Raw genomic sequence first — 23142 nt, 5'->3', positions numbered from 1 at the left:
TTTTTCACAAAATGAATGTTCAAGAAGGAAATACAATTTTTAAGGAGATGAATAAAAAAGACCAATAAATCCTCAGAGGGGGTGGGAATCAGATCATTTGTAATTCTAACCCAACGATTTCCTCTTTTCTATTTAAGCATCTGTGATGGCCTCTCTGTCACTGAACAGTTCTTGTTCCTCTGTCTCTCCTAGTGTTTTCTTCTATTAAACATCCTATATCACATTGCCTTTTCACAGATAATATTCAAAGAGATCCCTGAGTAAATTTTAATTTGGCATTTGGATTGAGGCACTTTGGAAACCAAGTCCATATTCACATTCATCTGCATGTTCATGTTTGCTCTCCCCTCCCTCCACAGCAACTGATACGGAAATGTTCAATACCTACTTTCTGATTTACTTAACACAAAATCTGTTGATGACTAATTTGCAGAATCTTAATTATCAATACAAAGTAGGACATCAAAAGGACCTGAGGGAGTTAACCTTACTGTTATGAGCCAGAAGTGAGTGTATTAGCAGCAGCAGAAAAGATGCTCATGTTTTATGATGCATATAAGTAAAAAAAAAACATACCTAGCATTTTAAGTTAATAAAAACTTTGTTCTTGGGCTGGAGAGATGGCTTAGAGATTATAGTGCTTACCTACAAAGCCTAAGGACCCAGGCTTAATTTCTCATTACCCATGTAAGCCAGATACACAGGGTGGTGCATGCATCTGGAGTTCATTTGCAGTGGCTAGAGGCCCTAGTGAACCTGTTCTCCCTCCCTCGCGCCCCCCCATAAATAAGTAAGATATTTTTTAAAAGCTATGTATCCAGGCCGGGCGTGATGGCACACACCTTTAATCCCAGCACTTGGGAGGCAGAGGTAGGAGGATTGCCGTGAGTTCAAGGCCACCCTGAGACTCCATAGTGAATTCCAGGTCAGCCTGGGCTACAATAAGACCCTGCCTCAAAAAAAAATAAAAAAAGCTATGTATCCTATCATATACAGTCACTCATAAGATTACAAGATAAATCCAGTATGCTTTCATGAAAAGCTTAACCCTGAGCATTAGCCTCAGCAAGAAAACATTTGCTGTTGTAGGTACTGTAACCGATGATTGATTTTGTGAGTCATTTTGATGGTTGTTGTCATCAAATTATTTGAAGAAAACTCAAATAGGTTTAGGATACTTCCAACAAACTTAGAGAAAATGTAATAAAGCCAAACTGCTTTAGCTTATAGGTAAAGACAATTAGAATACAAATTCTATCTTATTATTATTAAAGCTAACATGTTGTAATCAGTACTCATTATTCATTGTATAAGTACTGCTCTATACATTTATATAGTAAATTAATTAATCCTAATATGTTAAATAGTTATAATTAAGTATTTATAATAATAAATGTTAAATATTATTTTGTAATTTTTATTTTCTTTATAGGAAAAGTGAGGACCACAGAGTTAACATAACTTGTATAAAGTGTCATGATGGTTTAGAAGATAGAATTTAAAGCCAGCCAGTTAATCCCAATTCCATGCTCCTCAACATTACTATTCTTGCCCATGTTAACTACATCCACTGATCAAAACCAGACTTACAAAGAGACAAAGATGAAAATTTTCCAAATAAACTAAATTAGACATTTGACTTAATAGTATAACAACTGTGATTAAATTCTCAACTGTTTTGTTCTAATTTAGTTGGAATAATTACACATTTTGAATTTTAAAAAGTATGTACTCTGATGAAAAGGAATACTAATTGACACTTACTTGAATGTGTGCTTCAGAATTTTTCTGTTGCTGACAGGAGTGGAAATTTCATGGTCTAAGCTAAAACATCTCTGAATATGCCTCTCAAATCATAGAAATATGAAGAAAGTAAGGAACAGTGGTGCTTGCAAAATAAGCTAATATTTTAAGTTGTGCATCCCAAACAAATGTCTTAGGAATGTTTCATCAAAGCCAAAATAACATGCTTTTAAGCCTTCTCAAAACCCATGAGCCTTCATGCTGGCCCTCTGGCCTCCACAGAAATATCTAGCCTGAGACTATTTTGAACATTCTCAAAAATCAATCTTTTACCTCTCTCATAACCCCAAACTTATTCCTTGGCTAAAAATAATCCACTCATTGTGGATTTCAAATGCTGATGTCCATGATCCATGAAATTTTCAAAAGGATTCTGGACTTCAGACAGAGAATACCTAAATAGCCGAAGGGGTCTCTAATTGCTAGATTTCCTAGAGTAAAACAAAAGAAATGGTGATATGGCCACAAAGACTGAGATTACACAGCAAAGAAAAAAATTAAGAACTTTAAAGGAGAATGAGTTCTTTCTATCTTTGGGTCAGTAGGTCTAATATTTTAAGATTATATCACATGTGGGGAGGGTGATCCCATTTGTATTTTTGGAGCTACTGAAATGGAAGAGTATTATCAGTTTCCTACACATCAGACGGTTTCACTTTTCACACAAAACAGGTACATTCCATACAGGTTAAGTTTGGGTCAGGAATGCACCTTATTTTTAATGACAAATTATTACTGCCAAATACTAAATTAGACACTGGAATTACAAAAAGAATTTTCACTAACTTTCATTGTAAGCAAAAGATGTTTATGTGTGCAAGACATATGCAAATAATAAATTAATGAGCTCATTAATTCACTTGTTTCCTAAATTTGCAATTGGGGTAACACTGAATATATTATTCAAAGGTCCTGTATTTCAATGGCAGATATATTATGCTTAATCACCAAAAAATGTAAGAATGTGGAAAGTCTAAATGTGGATTGCCACAGTCATTTGACCTAATTTTATAACAGGGTTGTCTTAGAATAATCACTTATAAACCTAAACATCTCTTGATTTCTCCTCTGTTTCCAGGTAATACTAACATTCAGGAGGCTGAGACAAGAACATTGTCATGAGTTTGGTGCCAATCTGGGCTACATAGCAAGGTATTGGCCTGCCTAATCTCAAAAAATGAAAATAAAAAACAACTCAGTATATCTCGTTGAGACCCTACATAAAATCTCATCTGTTTTAGTTTGGGTTCTATTGAAGTAATAGTAAGGAAAAAAAATCTTTTGTAAAAGCTAGAAGTTCTCTAAAAACATGTAACTAAGTTATTGTTAAAGATGATATTTTTCAATATGGTGTCCTTTACCTGAATAAGGAACCAGGTCCAGGGGAAGGGGAAAGTGCTTTGAAATGATGGAGGTGTGTGTGTGTGTTTCTCTGCTTCTGCCAGATTTTCTAAAGAGAATGGGAAGCAGATCAGAAAGGCAAGCCAACTTAAAGACTGGTGGAAAATTACAATTTCCCTTAAAGCTGTAGGTGGCAATGGGGCTGGATCATGACTAAGAGAAAGAAAATGACAAACAGATGAAATTAGAAAATTTGGAAATTAGGGGCTTCCCCAGAGAAGACAATGCTAAAAAGAGTTGCTGAAGGAACAAATGTGAATTAAAATAAGTGAAACTACACCTATTTTCTTGGAAATGAGTCAGAAAATATGAGAGGTTTCAATGCCTCCCTAAAAATGAGAAGCCCCCTGAAGTTGGTCAATGTGGCTTCAACTTCCCTGAGAGTCAGGAAAGCATGCTGTAGATGAGCTTACATGGTCCTGCCTACCCTCTGTTTAAAGTTTTCCTTAGATCCCTGAGTGGTGGCACACACCTTTAGTCCCAGCACTCAGAAGGCAGCAGTAGGATGATCGTCATAAGTTGATTGCCACCCTGAGACTACAGAGTGAATTCCAGGTCAGCCTAGGCTACAGTGAGACCCTACGTTGAAAAAAAAAAAAAAAAAAAAGTTTTATTACATAAATGGCTTAAGTCCTGATTTCAGAATTATAGGAATGGAAAAGCATTGGAAAAAAAAAAAAAACTGTAAAGACAGCAGTAAGAGCTTAAACAAATATACTTTATATGGGTGAGAAAGGCATGGCCAACAGCCACAAGAGTTAGTGATAGGAGTATTTTGCAATGGGAAGTACCCAAGTACTAAAACTGCTAATGTAACAGTAACCTTCTCATTGCTGGGTAAAATGCCTGGATTACAGTTTGAGGGGAAGTTTCAGAATGGTGGGGAAACTATGGCAAAAGCAGACAGATTTTCAACTAAATCTTTATGCCCTCATTTCCTTCCGCCTAATGGGATCATTGGCCAACCTCACCTCTTCCTTTAGCACCATTGGCTAGCTGCATACTATACACCACCGTCATCCTATTTCATTCTTCCTTAGGGCCTAACCTTGGTCTTGGAATTGAACATGGGCTCCTGATCCTCTTCCAGAGACCATCTCCACTAGTGTTGACAGTAATAAATTCTTTGTCACTCTCCTATGTCCTTCTTTCTTCTCTACGCCAAACTTGTAGTTTATATGTAGTGGCACAGCCAGGAAGTCAGGGCAAAAGCACCCAGGCAGGAGTCCTTTGACCTCTCCTGACCCATCTCTGAGTCCTCATTTCTGCTTCACCTTTCTCCCATCTTTTAGTGGCTCCAACAGAGATCACCTCCACTGCTCCCACCACATCCACCTGGACTTCACCAAACCAACTCTTGGTGAATGATGATAACCACCCCTCCTATTGGATATTCTTCCTTCTCATAATCTGCCAGGTGTACCTCTCTGAAGTCCCAGTATTGGGCGGCAGGTATATCCACACATACTTTTGGTCTCCATTCTAAAGATATGGGGGGATGCTCTCATGTTCCCAGGGGCTCTTTATCTGCGAAGTGCCACTTGACTATTGGGGCACCCCTTTGTGGCTGTTTTCCCTTGGAGTTTATCAATACTTCTTTGCCATCCTCACCCTGACCCTCATCCTCCTTGCCACCATGAGTAGAAATTCATCCAAGCCTCATAGAAACTCCTTGCTGGAATGTCTCATATATTAATTATATTACATTATATTATATTACACTGAGCTTGACTGACTACATAAAACCTAAGCCTCTTCTTTCTCATTATAATATAGTCTGACAATTATATCCTTTTGATAATAGCCTAAAGGAGACAACTTAATTTTTAAATACAAACAAACTTTGAAAATGACCCTCAACACAATGTAAAAGTGGTCTGAGGCCCCCTGTATGCAAGGATTAGCTTGTCTCTGGTACTATCTGTAGCAGTTACTTCCTCTCATTGCGGAGACGAGATAACCAACCAGAAGCAGCTTAATGAAGAGGAAGGGTTTATTTCAGCTTATGGTTTTCAGGGGAAGTTCCGTGATGACAAGGAAAGCATGGCAGGATCACAAAGCTTGTGTCACGTCATCACATAAAAGATAGAACACTGAGAGTGCACTCAGCAAGTAGGACTGCACAATAGCAATCCAAAGCCTGCCCCAAGTGACACACTTCTTCAGAGAGTCTCCAACTCATACAGGTTCAAAAATCTTCTCCAAGAGCATCACCAATTGAGTATGAAGAACTCAAACACATGCGATTGTGAGGAACATTGTATATTCAAACCATCAAACCATCCCTCTGTTCTTCCTGGTCTGCATTCCAGGTCTTCCTACTCCACCAAAAATTCCTTCACACTTTCCCTTCTCACAGAACGATGACCATGACCCTTCCCCTCTTCACAGGACAACGACCTTGACCCTTTTAATCTTCACAGGATGATGACCATGACCCTTGCCCTCCTCACAGAACAATGACACTGACCCTTCTCCTCCTCACAGGACAATGACCTTGACCCTTGCCCTCCTCACAGAACAATGACACTGACCCTTCCCCTCCTCACAGAACAATGACCTTGACCCTTGCCCTCCTCACAGAACAATGACACTGACCCTTCCCCTCCTCACAGGACAATGACCTTGACCCTTCCCCTCCTCATAAGATGATGACCTTGACCCTTCCCTCCTCACAGGAAGATGACCCTAACCCTTCCCCTCCTCACAGTAGTATGAACTTGACTCTTCCCCTCCTCACAGGAAGATGATCCTGACCCTTCCCCTCCTCATAAAATGATGATCCCACCCATTCTCTATCTTCCCTCTGCTATACATTTTGCCCCCCCCCCGAAGAACTTCCACAACTTCATGCTAATAATCTCCACTTTTTTTCTGCTTAAGTCATCTTCCACCCAGTCTTGAACTATCTCTCTCCTCATTACCACATACCCAATCATGATTGACCCTTTCCCCTACTCTTGCTCTGACTGGATTCCAACTCATTCTCTTTGTGAGGTTGGTGGTCTTCATGGACCCATATTTGTGCATGTACCTTTTCCTCTTGATGATCTGTCTTTAAAACAAAAAGTACCTGAGATACCTTGTGACAGAGTGAAATACTCACTGCAAAGAATTCCTTCACCTATCTGAATCTTTTAACAATCTGACATCATATTTATGTCACCTTGTCTTCTGTCCTTTTCCCCAGAGCATTGGCTGGTAGCACAGGTGCATCTAGACACTCTATTATGACATTACTTTGTCTTCTTTCCTCAGAGGGTATATGATGCATCAGGCTTATAACACAGGTTTATTCAGACCCCCTTCACAACCACGATAAGGACCATATCCCTGCCAGCACTGTGGCAGTCCCTTAGACCAGCTAAAATTGAGATACCAGCCCAACTCAGACTACCTTCAAAAATAGGGCTTTAGATTCCCTACCACATGACCAGTACAGAAAAATAGCTGTTGTTAAGCCATTGATTATGAGAAGGTGAAAGAAATCAAGAATCCAAAGGAAACCCAGTCCTATTCATTTTCTGGCTCTCCAGTACCAACTATATTCACTTATCCCCTGACACTGCTGAAGAAAAATTTGTTTTCTTCTCCTTTATCCTCATCAGCTTCTCATATAGGTAAAAAGCTCCAGAAGTTATATGATGACTCTCAAAGAGACCTAATAAAGGTCATTTCAACAATAGAGAATAACCTGATACCTAAACTACAAACAAAATCAGACTAAATACCAAATACTGGCAGTGGCTATGATAGGCATGATGATAGCACAATGCATACAAGTGACCAAAGTGACCAGCACCCCCCCCCATCCAAACTTGATTCCCCACATGAGAGGCTTGTTTCAAATGTGGCTAGTCACTGGACAAGAGATTGCCCAAATCCATAGTCACCCCCTCTGCAGGGAGACAGGACAGTGGAACTACATTGCGTTCTACAAGGGCCTACTTTCTGCCCAATCATCACTGCTCTTAAAAAATACCTGCCATGAAATCCACGCTCAGTAAGGTTGCTGTTGTCAACAGCTGATGACTTATGAGGCACAAGGGTCACTGCTTTCAATGCTGCTATTCATTCCTCCAAATCGAAGATAACACCATCACTCACAAGTGAGCCTATTTCTTTTAAACTAGACACCAGAGAAATTTAAATTCAGCTTTACTTGAGCTTGCTGAACCCTTACATGAGTCCTCATTCTGTATTATGGAGGTAGAGAACAACACATCTAGACCTAAACAAACCAACCCTCTCTTATGCAATCTTTTTGGACACTCCATGTCTCATTCCTTCCTTATAACAACCCATTGTCCTTGGCTAGGACATGATATTTTAAGCAACTTTTTCACCTCCATTGTTTTTCCTCCAACATCTCTATAAACATCAACTGCCCATGGAACATTATTTATATTTCTTTGTCATCCAGACATGTTCTTTCTCCTCAGCCCTACCACCGTCCTTCCTTCAGTCCACTCCCAAGTTTGAGAACTTCTTCCCCCAACATTACATCTCACCACTCTCCTAGCTTGATTGAGGACCAAATATCTGCCACCTTTATTCATCAGGACCAATACCTTCTCCTTCTGTTGACACTTGATGACTTACACCTATTATCTCTCAGCTTCTCTCAGACAACAACCTGAATTCTAACAGTATCTGTTGTAATGTACCCATCCATGCTGTTCACAAACCTGACAAGACCTTGCACCTTGTCCAAGATTTGCACCTGCTCAACCAAGCAAAAAGTCATACTAATCCTGTCAACCCCAATTGCTTACCTTTCTATCACATATTCCTCCTCTGACTCTTACTTCCCTGTCCTAGACCTGAAAAACTCCCTCCCTTACTATCCCATAGATATTCCTTCCAAGATCTTTGCTCATTCACATGGTAGACCAAACACACAGGTGTCTACTCAGCTAACTTGGACTGTCATCCACCAAGGATTTCACAATAGTCCCCATGTCTTTTCTCAGGTTCTCACTTGTCATTTATTCAATCTTGCTCTCACTCCCAGTATATTCTTACAATATGCTATTGACCTCCTTACCTGAAACTCTTGCTACAACCTATCCATACAACCCACTTCCACACTCCTTAACTTCTGCTCAGAGCAAGGAAAACTGATATTCTCCTCAAATTCCCAAAGTACCTATATTTAAGTAACTTACCCTTCACACTTTCTCAAACTCCCTCATCTTGTGGGACCCTTCAAATGTGCAAAACCATAATCCAAGATATTCATCTTCGCAAACAAAACTAGATCTTCTGTCTTTCCTCTGGCTTTCTGGCTAATTTCAAATCTGGATACCCAACTTTGAACTATTAGACAAACCCTTATACCAAGCTACATATGGCTTATTGTCCACACCCCTAGGCTCCACTCAGACCATTGTACTCATGAGAGTCCTTTCTGTCTGTCCCTGCCCGTGGATTACTGAACTTTAACAAATCCTTTACTTTCTATATCCATTCTTCCCAAAATTTCACTCGGGGAAAACTCTGTCAATTTTATGAGACTACTCCTTGAGCAGTGGCCTAGCCCTTAAAACAGCTTGACCTCATAACAGACCAGTTCATGTCTGACCTTCATGTCTAATTACCTTTGGGGCCACTTTCCTTTTAATACTGGAAATCCTCAAACCAACTCTTTCAATCTATCATGATATTAGCTTCACACAACCTTCCTGAACTTAGAAGCCATCATTGAATCTCTCTCCATCCTGTCTCCAACAGATACATGCTTTCTTCATACTAAATCCTTTAATCACTTTTGATTCCATAAAGCCCTTAACTTGGCCACTCTTCTCTGTCCAACTTTGAACTTATATGAGAGCATATCTTGCACTCATACACCCTGAACCCTGATATGGCAAGAAAGAGGAATCCTACACCTTACCAGTCCTCCAATCCTCAATGGTGAACTGATCCACAAATTACTTTCATCAGCATGCCTTCCCTTGGTACTAGCCATAATCCACTGTAAAGGCCACAAAAGGGATGTCAGACCTCAAACACCAAGACAGATATCTTGGCCAGTGAGGCTGCTATATTCCAGAATAGGTTCTTTGGTCTGTTGTCAGTGTCCAATCTAGAGTGAATAGAAGTTTGTTCCCATCTCCCCAGAAAAAGAAAAGTTAACACAACTGGCGATACTTTAAATTAATTATAAATGAATAATATCTTTAGTGGTCCAACTACTCAGTTATCATGGGCTGTATATAAGTAATGAAAAGTAAATATCAATGAACAATTTATTAATGCTTATGAACATAGAATATATTCAAATCACATTTTATATAATAGATAATCAATTAAAATCATGCACACTGTAGCTCCAGCAATATAAAATGTGCCTATGTTTCTTAAATTAGGCTTTAAACACAAGTTAGTTTTGTTAACTCTCACTTTTCTACCTGACATTCATTGTAATAAATTAGACTTTTAGGAATTTGAAACTTATTTTAACTCATGTTCTTCAGTTTGTTAACCAGGTTCCAGGATATATGATTGTTGGTATCTGACAGCAATGTTTTGTGGGAAAAGCAAAACAAATTATGCTTCTTAAAATTAATGTTAGTGGTTCCAGTTTTACTTTCAAATATCAGTTCCACATTAGAATATCACTAAAATTCAGGTTCTGAACTAATACAAGGCATAGCTGAGACAATGATGATTAGGGGAATTTCATTAGCATCTATTAGTTTTAACAAGAATGATGTATTAGGTATTACTCACTTTGGGACCTTGTAATCCTGGTTTTCCTGGAGGGCAGATACAGGGAGCTGAAGTTGAACCTACATCACTGGGACCATTCAGACACTAAGATGTACAAAAATAGAAATTAAACAATATGTAAAAACATAAACTTACATAATACTTGTACATATGGACATAGGTCAATATGATTGTGAAAATCATATCTTACAGTTTTCAATTTTATTTATTATAATCTGATATATTGCCAGAAGGTGCTACATGGGCAACTGGGGGAAAATGACCAATATCTATCCAAGCAACTCATGGTCTAATTTACTTAGCAACCTGATGTGATGATCACACAAGTGCAATAGTGATGCACAGCTATGGTGGGAAACCATGTGCCCTTGATTTGGCTAACTGATCCCCTCAGTGGTATGGGACCCATAGCTGGAGCTGGGAAACAAGTCACAACCATATCCAAACATAAGCCCGTTCTCCACTATCAAGCTACCACCAATCATGGGCTACAAGAGGGCCTACACCTATTAAATTCCCTATAAAAAAGTAAGGGTTATCTCATTTGTCTGGTGCTAACTTTACTCTCCATTGGAGAATCTGCTTCTCTTTTTCAGATAAACATAGATCCTAAGGAGAGAGTCACCCCATCATACTTCAAAAGAGCCCCAACTGAAACTAAGAACAATTGGCAAAACAAGCTAGGGTGCTATTTTCTTGGTGAACTGGGTGCCAGCACAAGGGTAAAGGAGATCAACACAGAGAAAAATCAACTCCTACCAAATCTGATTTCCAGAGACCCAGAGGACCCCCCAACACCTCATCACTGAAGCAAACCAAAAATGAACCCAACATGGCTCAGGGAAATTTTGTGGAGGAGGGGACAGAAAGAATATCAGAGCCACACATTGGGTCATGATATGCAGAGATATTTATCCTACCCATAACTATGGGCTAACTCCAGAATGCATGACCCATATACCTCAACAAGAAGGGGTCATGGGGAGGGGTTAGGACATGGATGAGCCTAACAATAGTACCAAATTGACTGTATATGCTGAGTACAAAACTAATTAATAAAAATAAATAAATAAATAAAAATTGAAGAGAAATCTATGATTACTAAATACATTCAACTATATGAAAATGGGCTCCATTTGTCTAATATACTTACAACTAGTGGTGGAATCTACGAAGCACTACAAATGAAATGCTACCTGAAGGAGAATAATAGCATCCAGGCCTACCTCTCCATTCTGAAAAAGAAAGAACATATGAGTTTGTTTAAAATATGGTTTCAATTGAATTTATAAATTATCTTCCTAATTCACAATCTCTTGTTCAGATTAAATACATATGAAGTATCAAATTCAATGAGAGCTAATACATTTGCTTGTTCGTATCATGAAAAATATATCTATTCCTATGGCAACTACATGTGTGAAGTATAAAATAATAAAACTAAAATTTTAAACCAGAATTACTTGACACAAACTCCATGCAAGAACGACAATGACAAAAAAATCTCAAGGCTACATTTATATGCTCTGGGTAATAGGTGGCAATTTGGTCAGAAGCCAGAGAAATGAAAATATGCCTGAGCAAGTCATAAACTATGTGTGTTAATATTTTATGTACTTTATTCTATAAGAACATCTCAATTTCTTTCTTAATAGCAATTTCAAATAGCTTAATATCATTCTAACAGTTTCAAACTAAATTGGAAAAGATTGATGGGAATGAAAGTCCATAGGCACAACACCCACATGAAGTCAAAGATGACAGTGAGAAAAAGGCAGAAAAACAAAAAACACATGGTGAGAATTCAAAGTCTGATATTTAAATGCATGTGCTACTATATGTGCATGTAAAAGTAATGTCAAAAATACAAAGGGCCAGGGGGAGGGTCAATCAAATTTCAAGATATTCTGAATAAGACATATGAAAATCTACTTTCTTGAATAATGCCACATTCAGAAGTCATAGATTGTTACTAGAAAATTTTCATTGCCAGTGGTGGGATACCTTCCAGTGAGTTGTTGGCCAGGGAGTTCCCTGTTGCTTTATAGTCTATTGCCAAAGTCCTTGGTTTCCCATGAGAAAGAGATGCTAAGACCCTATTGCTGAAGACTTCACATGCCTGAATGGCAAAGTAACTGAGAACTCAAGCTGGTGCTGAGCAGAAAACCTTCTCCCTGTAGCCCAGACAACTGAAAGCTGGAAAAAGGTGCACTGTCTGCAGCCTTATGGGAGACAAAAATCATCAGCTGTGAAAACAGTGGATACTGGAAGCTTCAAGTTTGCCCAAACAGGCCAAATGACTGAACAAGCGCAATAGAGGTATATGTGCTCTGGGGGAAACCAACTGCTCTCTAATTGGACTGAAGGCCCGTTCTATGGGAGGGAATACATGGCTGGTACTGAAAACCTAATCAAAAGCATGAGGCAGTGAAGGTCATGAGCCTTTGGAGTATAAAGCCTGCTCTTGTCCTGCTCTTGTCTCAACAAATTACCCTGAAAGCACTACACTTAATGTTCATATTCATATATTACTGATAATCTCACTTCTGGTTATAGAAGCTTCTCTTTTCAGAAGGTGATAACCACTGGGATGACCCAAAAGGCAACATAGTACTGAGAAGAAGGGACTGAGGAGTGTCCAGCACTGAAACATCTCACACCCTCCAAGGCTCAGGGTCCATTGCGGAAGAGGCAACGGAAAGAATGTAAGAGCCAAAGGAAGGGTACCACTCCTTTCATATAACTATCCGTACAGAAATTGGCCTCAATATTCAAGACCTCGGAGTGCCTAGCAATACCTACACAAGACCCTCATAATGAGAGAAAAAAATGATGACATCAAATTAAAAGAGAGACTAATGGAGAGAGGGAGGGGATATGACAGAGTGCAGAGTTATGAAGGGGAAAGTGGGGGAGGAAAATACTATGGTTTGTTGTCTGTAAGTATTGAAGTTGTCTATATATATTTGAAAGTAAATCCATACAAAATAGCAGATAAGATAACATTCACAATTGGATATTAACAATTAATAATAATGTTTGTTATTGCACAGTTTGTTACAGTACTTGACTATACATAGAAATCAATGGTTTATAGCTTGAAATAAAAAAATAAAATAAAGTATACACAATGAGTTTTCAAATGACATCTCTTTCAATAAAATTAAGAGAGATTTATTCTTGAAATTATAATTATATAAAATTTTTAAAAATTACCTAATCTAGGAAACCTGGAATAAACCTAGAATGCTCTGTTTGATTTTATAACAAATTATTCAAACATACAACTCTGTGTCCTTGGCTTTCCTGAGCATGTAAATTAATCAGCTATTTGGTTTGATAGAAAAGGATGACAGTATGATACATGGACAACTAAAATATAGCTGAGAGTCCTCACCATCAAAAAGTTTCCAACATTTTGCTTTACTTCCATTAAAATAATGCATCATTTTTTGCTCATAATAAAAGGGATTATTTACACACCTTCACACATCTATACTCATTTAGTATAACATTTTAGCTTGCATTTCCATCTATCTCAAAAATAAAAATGTCAAAATAAACAAAATTGTTGCTTAAATACTAGACCTATAGTAAAAATCTTAATTAGGAAATATGATCAAAAAGTAATTTATTCAATATGACATGAGGAAAAGTGCTGGTGAACACAAACAGTCATGCCATTTGGGATGTTCTACCTGCATTTACTTAAACACAGAGATATTAAGCACAGAAACATATTCTTATGCTGATATGCAGATGAGGCATCGGATCTGTGTTGGAGTGAGTCCAGCTGGAGTTCATCTTCACAACAGAATGATTACAATCAGAATTGATGTTAAAAAGTAACATTTAGTATCTCTTTCATTCATGCCTACACCCTGACATCCCAAGTTTATTTCAGTTATCAAACTCAAAACATGTTGTTCCATATCACTTGTATTCATTGACAATAAACATTGATTACATATATTAAAAAGGATTTGGATATCACCTGATTCTTATTTATTACTTTGAAAGGGATAATGCAAGACTCTGAAGAAAAATAGTATCTCACTTACAAATCCAGGAATCTCACAGGCTGTCTCCCGATTGTTCTGTTCTGGGTCACAGTAGATTCTCAACTTTTGGACATCAAACTAAGAACATAAACCCAGTAGAGTTAAGATTGAACTTGAGTTAGTTTATAAAAGTACATCAAATACACAGAAAAGAACTCCGCTATGGCTAGTGTGGTGGATTGATGTGAATGTATGTCCCCCACAGCCTGAGATATTTTAAAAAATATTTATTTATTTATTTGAGAGAGATAGGGAGGAAGAGGCAAAGAGAAAGAGAATAGGCATGCTAGGGCCTCCAGCCACAGCAAACAAACTCCAGATGCATGTACCCCCTTGTTCATCTGGCTTATGCGGGACCTAGGGAATTGACCCAGGGTCCTTAGGCTTCATGAGCAAACACCTTAACCACTAAGACATTTCCCCAGCCCCTGAGATATTTTTTAATCTTTTAAATATAGTATTTATTTATTTGAGAGAGAAAGAATGGGCACATCAGGACCTCCAGCCACTGCAAACGAATTCCAGACATGTGTACCCCCTTGTGCATCTGGCTAACATGGGTCCTGCGAAATCAAACCTGGATCCCGTTGGATTTGCTGGCAAACACCTTAACTGCTAAGCCATCCCTCCAGGCCCCCTGAGATATTTTTGATTAAGAATGAGCTTGCAACTTGAGTCTCCATCAGCCTTGCCATCACTGTGGGGTAAGCATGTAGTCCAGTCCTATTAGGTGTAAAGAATGCCAGTTTGTGTTCATTGGCTGTTTGAAGGTGCCTCTCTGTTATGAATCCATGGGAGTAAGCCATCTTCTGTCATTGCTAGTGTTTCCCCTGGATTCTATAAGCCTGAAATAAACCTTTCCTTCCATAAGCTGCTTCTGGTTAAATGTTTGTTGTAGCAATGAGAAAGTAACAGCAACAGCTAGTAAACTCAAACTGTAACAATTCAAATTTTAAATATTTCACATGTGCTATAAAGATGTGATGCAGCAAAACTCCCAAGCACCAAAACTAAATCTCTAACTATTTTCAGGAATCAAGTAAGGTCATTATAGCATACACGCACTGTTCTCAACAGTCTTTCCTAGACAAGGTAAAAATTTTTCTGGGGTTTCTGTTTATTCTAGCCACATCCCTGTTCATATAGACTGTGCATAAAGACAAACTCACTGGGATGGAATGCTGTGTGGTGGGTAAGTTCAACATGTTGTACTAATTAAATATTGAAAACAATTTGACAACAGCATTAGTACATAGCAACTTTATGTTATGGTAGTTGAATATGACAGTTACAGTGAAAGTCTCAACAGAAACAGAGTAGGAGGGACATACTTTTTCAAGTAAAGTATTTCTTAAAACATACACAATACTCAACCCAGACACAAATGTACTCTGATTTAAAGAGATATAAAAAAATAAAAACAAAAATTTTTAAGATTTGAGTTAGATAATCTCTCTTTAGGTAACAATATCATATGTGAAAAAAAATCTGATGTATGCTAATCTAACTTTATTCTCACACAGCTGCAAGGAATTTTTAGGCCCTACTTGCAGCTGTGTCCATAGTCCTTTTTCCAACTCATTATTTAAACTATTTTTCTTCTGGGAAAATATTAACTTAACATTTCTTAGAATTATACACTCTATCCAGGGCACCATTTCCTAACAGTTCTTGAAAAACAGATTAAATCCACTGTTGCATTTTTTTGGCTGAAGTGTGTGTGTAGAGGATGTGTGGTGATATATGGCATATTCACATACGTGTGCAGATGCACAATGTAAAGATGGCAGAGAACATGGGCTACCTTCCGGGGTTACTTATATGTGTGTATGCATTCCTTGAGACAGAGTCTCTCTTTTAGTCAGTGAGCCCCAACAATTCTCAAGTCGATGTCCCTCTGCAGGATCAGGATCATAAATGTGTGTGAGCACACCCAGGTTTTTTCCTGGGTGTTAGAAAGTCAAACTTGGACAGTTTCAGACCCTCCCAAGTCCTCATGATTGTGAAAGTGTTCTTACCTGTTGTGTCATTTTCAAAACCCCCACTTATACATTTTAATAACATGTGCAAACACAGAAGTTCACACATAAACTTGCCACAATTTAATTACCTTAAAGGAAATTCAGGGCTGAGGAGATGGCTCAACAGTTGAGGCAATTGCCTTCAATGCCTAACAACCCAGGTTCAATTCTTCAATTCCCCAATACCCATGTAAAGCCAGATGCATAAAGTAGCATGTGCATCTGGAATTCATTTATAGTGTAGCACACCCATTCCCTCCCTCTCTCTCTCTCTCTCTCTCTCTCTCTCTGTCTTTCTCTCGCTTTGTCTCTCTCCTTGCAAATAAATAAATGAAATGTTTTATTAAATCATGGAATTCATAACCAAGATAAAAATATATAATGTTCTAATGTAATATAAAATATGTTTATTGTAAATATCATTACATAGGACAGCAAAGGTGGCATTCTATGCAGTGCAAAAAACCAAAAACTTATTTATCTACCTGAACAGTTTCTTCTCTCCCAGAATATTTTCCAATCTGAGTTTGCCCACTGGTGAAGATCCCTAAAGCTGGATGTAAGGACTTAGTGTCAACTTGTTGGTCATCAATAAACAGAGTTACATCTTGCTCTGTTACTAAGAGACGAATTTGATGCCAGCCTTCATCAAATAATGTCTACAAAAGAAAATACATAGGATTCATACATTAGACAATAATATTTACTCTATTTCTATTCCATTGCCCCCCAAATTGCTAAGAAGATCTATACCATACCAACTTTCTGTATTTTATATTAATATACCCTGACCCACTGAGCCTCATATACTACAAAATTTTATTTTATTAATCCTGAGTTTCTAATACATACCCCAAAGTAATTGTTTCAAACAATTAGCAAACGCAATGTTCCCAAAGTCACAAATAAATTCCTAATCTCTGAATACGAATGGCTTCTCCCAGGCATGCTGTTTACTTCACTGTAACTTTGAGTACCATGCCTAGCACATCCTTCATTTTTTTTTAATTTTATTTATTTATTTATTTATTTATTTGAGAGTGACAGACACAGAGAGAAAGACAGATAGAGGGAGAGAGAGAGAATGGGCGCGCCAGGGCTTCCAGCCTCTGCAAACGAACTCCAGACGCGTGCGCCCCCTTGTGCATCTGGCTAACATGGGACCTGGGGAACCTAGCCTCGAACCGGGGTCCTTAGGCTTCACAGGCAAGTGCTTAACCACTAAGCCTTCTCTACAGCCCTAGCACATCCTTCTTAAGAGTCCTACATTCAATTCTATTCTATACTTTTTAAATGTTCAAATTCTATCTCTTTTAGGGCTCTTCTCTCAAACTACACTGTAATAAGGACATTTCTTACAAATATGTCTTTGATATTTTTCATTCTCTTCTTTGAGTAACCATTCTTATACCACAGTCATTACTTCTGAGTGATAACTCCAATGCCTACATCAACAACCTGGGATATGGACTTGAAATCAGTGAGGAATGAATTCAATTTTGATGCCACCATTATGTGCTGTGTTACCTTGAGAGGACAATAACTCCTGAACACTAGCTTGTTGTCTGAAACTCTGGAGTGACAGCATCCTCACAGGATGGTTATTATCATTAAATATGCACCTAAAAGGGTGCTCAAAATGGGCTAATTTCCCTCACACTTTGTCTCATACTGATAAACAATTTTCTTTGGTATTAATAATTTCAATAAAAGCAACATTGAAATAGAAAATCAGTTGCTTTTAGTCATGCCAAAATTATATATCCCAAGCCCTCAAAACCAAAAATCAAATAGCATTTCCCATAATCATCCTCAGCCATCTTTACCTTAACTCGATGGTCAGCAAAGGTGACCACTTGGGAGCCATTAGCTATGCTGGTTGTTGTAAATGATAAGGTTTTTTCCACACCATTTAAGGTAACTGCTATTTGTGGTCTTCTATCAATGGTTAATATTCTCCATAAGTCCCATATTTTCTTCACCTTAAATCTCTGAGTGGAAACAAATACATATGATGGAGGAAGACCTTCTGGGAAAACATTGCTGGAAAAGGAAACATACATGTGAGTCAAAAGAAATCTCAGCACAACTACATAACTATAATGAAATACTAAATCAACATATACTATTTACCTTGTAAATTCTGATAAATCAATTTTAGAGGTTATTTCATATCCTTTTATCTTTGTTGGTGAAAGTTGGATTCTTTTCTTAACCTTTTTCTTTACACCTAAACCTAAAAGAATATCAAACCCCTTTTCGTCACGAGCTGCCACTGGGATTCGTGTTGGACAGACGGATTCTATAAAGCAAAAGCAGTGAAAGTTAGCACTACTTAACAACAACAAAAAACTCAAGAGCAAATGGCTGAACCTTCACTAGACCCTTACAGGAAACACCTGAACCACAAGACACTGGAGAGGGTAGGATCAAGACTACCCTAAATCTTCTACATCTTCCCTCCCTCCCTCTCCCCCTCTCCTCTCTCTCTCTCTCCTCTCCAACTCTTGTATATTAGTTATGTTTTTCCTCAATTTCTTAGTGGGCACTGACCTGTAACCCCCACTTCCAGCTTGGGGCTACCATCCACAATGAGCTTTTGATCAGAGAAACCTACAAGGTTTCCCAAAACATGACAGAATTCTGTCAGAGTACTTGATGACCCACCAAAGGCCAGTGGTAAGACCCTATTGCTGAAGACTCCATATGCAGCTGACACATAAAATGGAATGGCATGGCTGGAAGCCAGGAGAGAGTCAGTCCCCAGACAGTCAGCGTGTCTAGTGCCAGAAGGTGCTACATAGGCGACTGGGGGAAATGACTAATATCTGTCCAAGCAACTCATTGTTTAACCTAATTAGCAACAAATAACCTGATGTGATGTCCACACAAGTGCACTAGTGACACACAGCCATGGTGGGAAACCAACTGCTTTTGATTTGGCTAACTGATCCCCTCAGTGGTACGAGACCCATAGCTGGAGCCGGGAAACAAGTCATAACCATACCCAAACACAAGCCCACTCTCCAATATCAAGGTACCATCAATCATGGGGAACAAGAGGGCCTACCCCTATCAAACTCTCTATCAAAAAAGTAATTGTTATCTCAATTTTCTGGGTGCTAACTTACTCTCTGTTGGAGAATCTGCTTCTCTTTTTCAAACAGATGCAGATCCTAAAGAGAGAGCTGCCCCAACATACCTTAAAAGGGGCCCGACTGAAACTAAGGACAATTGGTGAAACAAGCAAGGGTGATGTTTTCCTGATGAACCGGATACCAGCACAAAGGGGAAGGAGACCAACACAGAGAAAAATCAACTCCTACCAAATCAGAGAGCCAGAGACTCAGAGGCCCCCAACACCTCAGCACTGAAGCAGACCAAAAATGAACCCAACATAGCTCAGGGAAATTTTGCGGAAGAGGGGGCGGAAAGAATGTCAGGGTGTTGGGTCATGATATGCAGAGACATTTATCATACCAATAACTGTGGGCTAACTCCACAATGCACGACCCATTTACATCAACAAGGAGGGTCCAATGGGAGGGGGTAGATTATGGATGAGCCTAAACAATGGTACCAAACTGCCTGTATTTGCTGAAAAGAAAACTAATAAATTAAATTTAAAAAAAAAACTCAAGAGCTAATTACTATGGAGGTTAATAATTGTGAGATGTACATAGATACCAATGAACATGAATATACATATATAGTTTTTATGAGAAAACATGGAAGTATAGTAGTCTTTTGAGAGTAAAGCCTCACTTGCCTTTTTTCTTTAATATTGGATAAAAGTGAAAGAAAATTATAGAAGGCACTAACTTACATAGTAATAGAGGAATTTATTTCACTAGACCGATATTTAAATCTACTTGTAAAATTATACCTGTTGTGGGCTGGAGAGATGGGTTAGCAATTCAGGCACTTGACTGTGAAGATTAAGGACTCATGTTCCACTGTCCAGGTCACACATAAGCCAGAAGCACAGAGACACAAGCCTGAAAGGTTGCACATATGCACAAGGGAGCTCACGTGGCTGGAGTTCCATTGCAGTGGCCAGAGTCCCTGACCTGCCAGTTCGCCCTCCCTCCTCCCTCTCTCGCTAAGGAAAAGAAGAAAGGCCAGTCTTCTGGTCATGTCTCAAAAAGATGCCTATTGTATAGAATTATCGTTTTTTCTATGATTGTCAATCACCAAATTGGTGATTAAGTGAGCATGTCATTATAAAATATCAATTTTCGAAAACTGACCAAAGCCGGGCGTGCTGGCACATGCCTTTAATCCCAGCACTTGGGAGGCAGAAGTAGGAGGATCATTGAGAGTTTGAGGCCACCCTGAGACTCCATAGTGAATTCTAGGTCAGCCTGAGCCAGAGTGAGACCCTACCTCAAAAACAACAACAACAACAAAAACTGATTAAATCTTTCAGCTTCCTTTGCTAAAGACACACCCATTCATTTTTCTAAATGTAAGATTAACCCCATTGGGAAAACATAATTAGTGATTTCTTTATAAGCAATTGTTGTGCATCCTATACAATGAACAAGGACAATAATAGTATTTTTTAATGATAACTGCAAATTCATAATTAATTGCAGAGTCTGTCCTGTGAACTCCTGAGAACTAAGGAACTAAATGTATGCGAAGTGAAAACCAGGTGATTGCGTCACCTGAAGGAGACACCACATGAAATGTTCCTACCAACTTACCTCAAACAAGTGCCAACACTGAGGACACATCTATGCACACTGAGGAAACTGAGTGATACTCATCTTTGACTAACTGACAATTAAGAATCCCAAGTAACTGGACTGAAGACTCTTCTCATAGCATTTCTACTAAGTTTTATACTTTACAATATATTTTTTCACATAGTAACTTACTCTGTAACCCAGGTTGCCTTAAAAACATGGAAATCCTTTCTTAGCCATCTGAATTCTGGCACAAGTGAGTTCTGGGATTAAAAACATGAGCCATCAAACCTAACTATAACATATTTCTTATATACTTTTATTGTTTAAATTATTCTGATATTTGTTTTGGTGAAACCATAATTGAGAATGATAATGTATCCTCACATTAATCATATTCTTGTTATGATTGTTTGATTACTGGATCTCCTGCTCTGCTTGAACCAGGTTCCATGTTTACAAGGTTTGGGGCTCTAAAGAGATGGTTCAGTGGTTAAAGGCACTTGATTTGTAAGCCTTCCGACTCCACTTCAATCCTCTTGAGTGCCCATATAAAACTGAGGGCAAAACTGAAGGGATTGCTTAGTGGGTAAGGCATTTGCCTGTAAAGCCAAAGGACCTAGTTTCAATTCCCCAGGACCCACATTAGGCAGATGCACAAGGGTGCATACACATCTGGAATTCATTTGCAGTGGCTAGAGGTCCTGGCACACCCATTCCCTCTCTCTCTCTCTCTCTCTCTCTCTCTCTTTTTCCTCTCTGTCTCTCTCTCTCTCTCTCCCCCTCCCTCTTTTCTCTCTCTCTCTCCTTTCTCTGTCAAATAAATTAATTAATTAAAATAAAATATCTTTTAAAAAGCTGAGGGAAAACCCATGTATGTAATCTAATATAACTACAGTAATGAGAGGCACAGCCAGTAAAATCCAGATGTTTATAAGCAACAGCAACATAAGAGAGACCCAGAGTCAAAAGAAGATAGAAGAGGAGAACCCCCAAATATTGTCCTGTGCTTCTAAATGTACACCACAGTACATGTACATCATATACAGATAGACAGAAAGACAGACAGACAGACACACACACACACACACACAAAATAAATGTTAAAAGGGTTTCAAATATTCACAGCCTTCATTTCTCAGTATAATTTTAATAATTTTGTTTTTAGGGTTTGAGAGATTTCATAGTGGTTAAGGTGCTTGCCTGCAAGGTCAACAGACCCAGGTTCAATTCCCAAAAGCCCATGTAAGCCAGATGCATAAAGGGACACATGTGTCTGGAATTCATCTGCAGTGGCTGGAGACCCTGGTATGCTCATTCTCTCTTTTGATCTGCCTGCCTCAATCTCTCTCTCTCTCTCTCTCTCTCTCTCTCTCTCTCTCTCTCTCTCTCTCTTTCACTCCCTCTCTCATATAAATAAATAAATATTAAAAAATCTTGTTTTTAGAATGGTAGAGAACTATATCTTCCAAAGGGAAGTCTATTTTGAGGTACATTTATTTAGACCCAGAACTTCTAAAACCACACAATAGAGCTTTGTCCTACTAAGAAAATTTAAGGATATTAAATGGGTTCAATTATTTGGATTTTATATTGCTATTTGGAAATTTTAATATGAAACAAATTTCTAGATATGCTACGATACAGTATTATGATACGTCTTAGGATAGCCTGTCTTAATGATAATCTGTCATGTAAAAATGGCTAGATACCCCACAGTTTGGGACCTAACCATAGTTATCAAGACATAAAATCCAATTATAGCAGTAATTTTAAGGATTCATATTCATCTGATCTGCATAATATCATAAGCGCTAGAAGGAAAGTACTATAACACACTCAGACATCTCCCTTTCTTGGACGTTACCTTTGTCTTTGTTGAATATTGCTAGTGGAATATAATGTTTGGGTTGACTTTTTATATATATCATACAAAAACAATCTACCTTCAGTGACAATGGCAGCCATGGTGGATTTATCAAAAGTCGCCAAATAAAAAAAATAATAATAATAAACATTGCTGGTATTGTAGGTATTGGACTACTTATTGGAATTTGGGCACAAGGTGAACTTCATTTAAAAATAATTAAAAATCTATCTTATAAATAGATTAATATTCAATAATTGGATATAGAGAGAAAATGTTATTTCCAGAAAAAAGGGAATTGTAATATAAGACTCTATACAATAATAGCCCAATGTCTTTTCATTAAATAACTCTTTGAGCTATCTGATAATAAAGTTATGACTAGAAAAACATAAAACAAAACTCATGTTTTTCCAGTGATCAAAAATGACTTCAACTGGAATCCCAGTTCCCTTTCTGATTGTTAAGTAAGAGATTAGATTTGGTAATGCCCACATTCTCTACTTTTGTCACTAATAATATTTAGAACATAGAGAAAGAATACTTTTATTGAAAGAATTCAA

At 38.2% G+C, this 23142-nt stretch overlaps 1 protein-coding gene across 1 annotated transcript in view; it reads right to left on the bottom strand.

Annotated features, from left to right (window-relative positions):
- Nucleotides 1-23142, bottom strand: part of Col21a1 (collagen type XXI alpha 1 chain) — a 148548-nt gene that overhangs the window by 74453 nt on the left and 50953 nt on the right. The window contains exons 4-9 of the mRNA XM_045157586.1: nt 18155-18323; nt 17848-18064; nt 16507-16680; nt 14001-14078; nt 11166-11174; nt 9940-10023 (exon numbers count right to left, since the gene is read on the bottom strand). Of these exons, the coding sequence (XP_045013521.1) occupies nt 9940-10023; nt 11166-11174; nt 14001-14078; nt 16507-16680; nt 17848-18064; nt 18155-18323 (731 nt within the window). The remainder of the gene's footprint in view (nt 1-9939; nt 10024-11165; nt 11175-14000; nt 14079-16506; nt 16681-17847; nt 18065-18154; nt 18324-23142) is intronic.

This window comes from Jaculus jaculus, chromosome 8 (genome assembly GCF_020740685.1).
Source record: "Jaculus jaculus isolate mJacJac1 chromosome 8, mJacJac1.mat.Y.cur, whole genome shotgun sequence".
NCBI classification, from domain to species: Eukaryota; Metazoa; Chordata; class Mammalia; order Rodentia; family Dipodidae; genus Jaculus; species Jaculus jaculus.
Note: the sequence above shows the minus strand (reverse complement) of the source record. Positions and strands in the feature narration are given on the sequence as shown.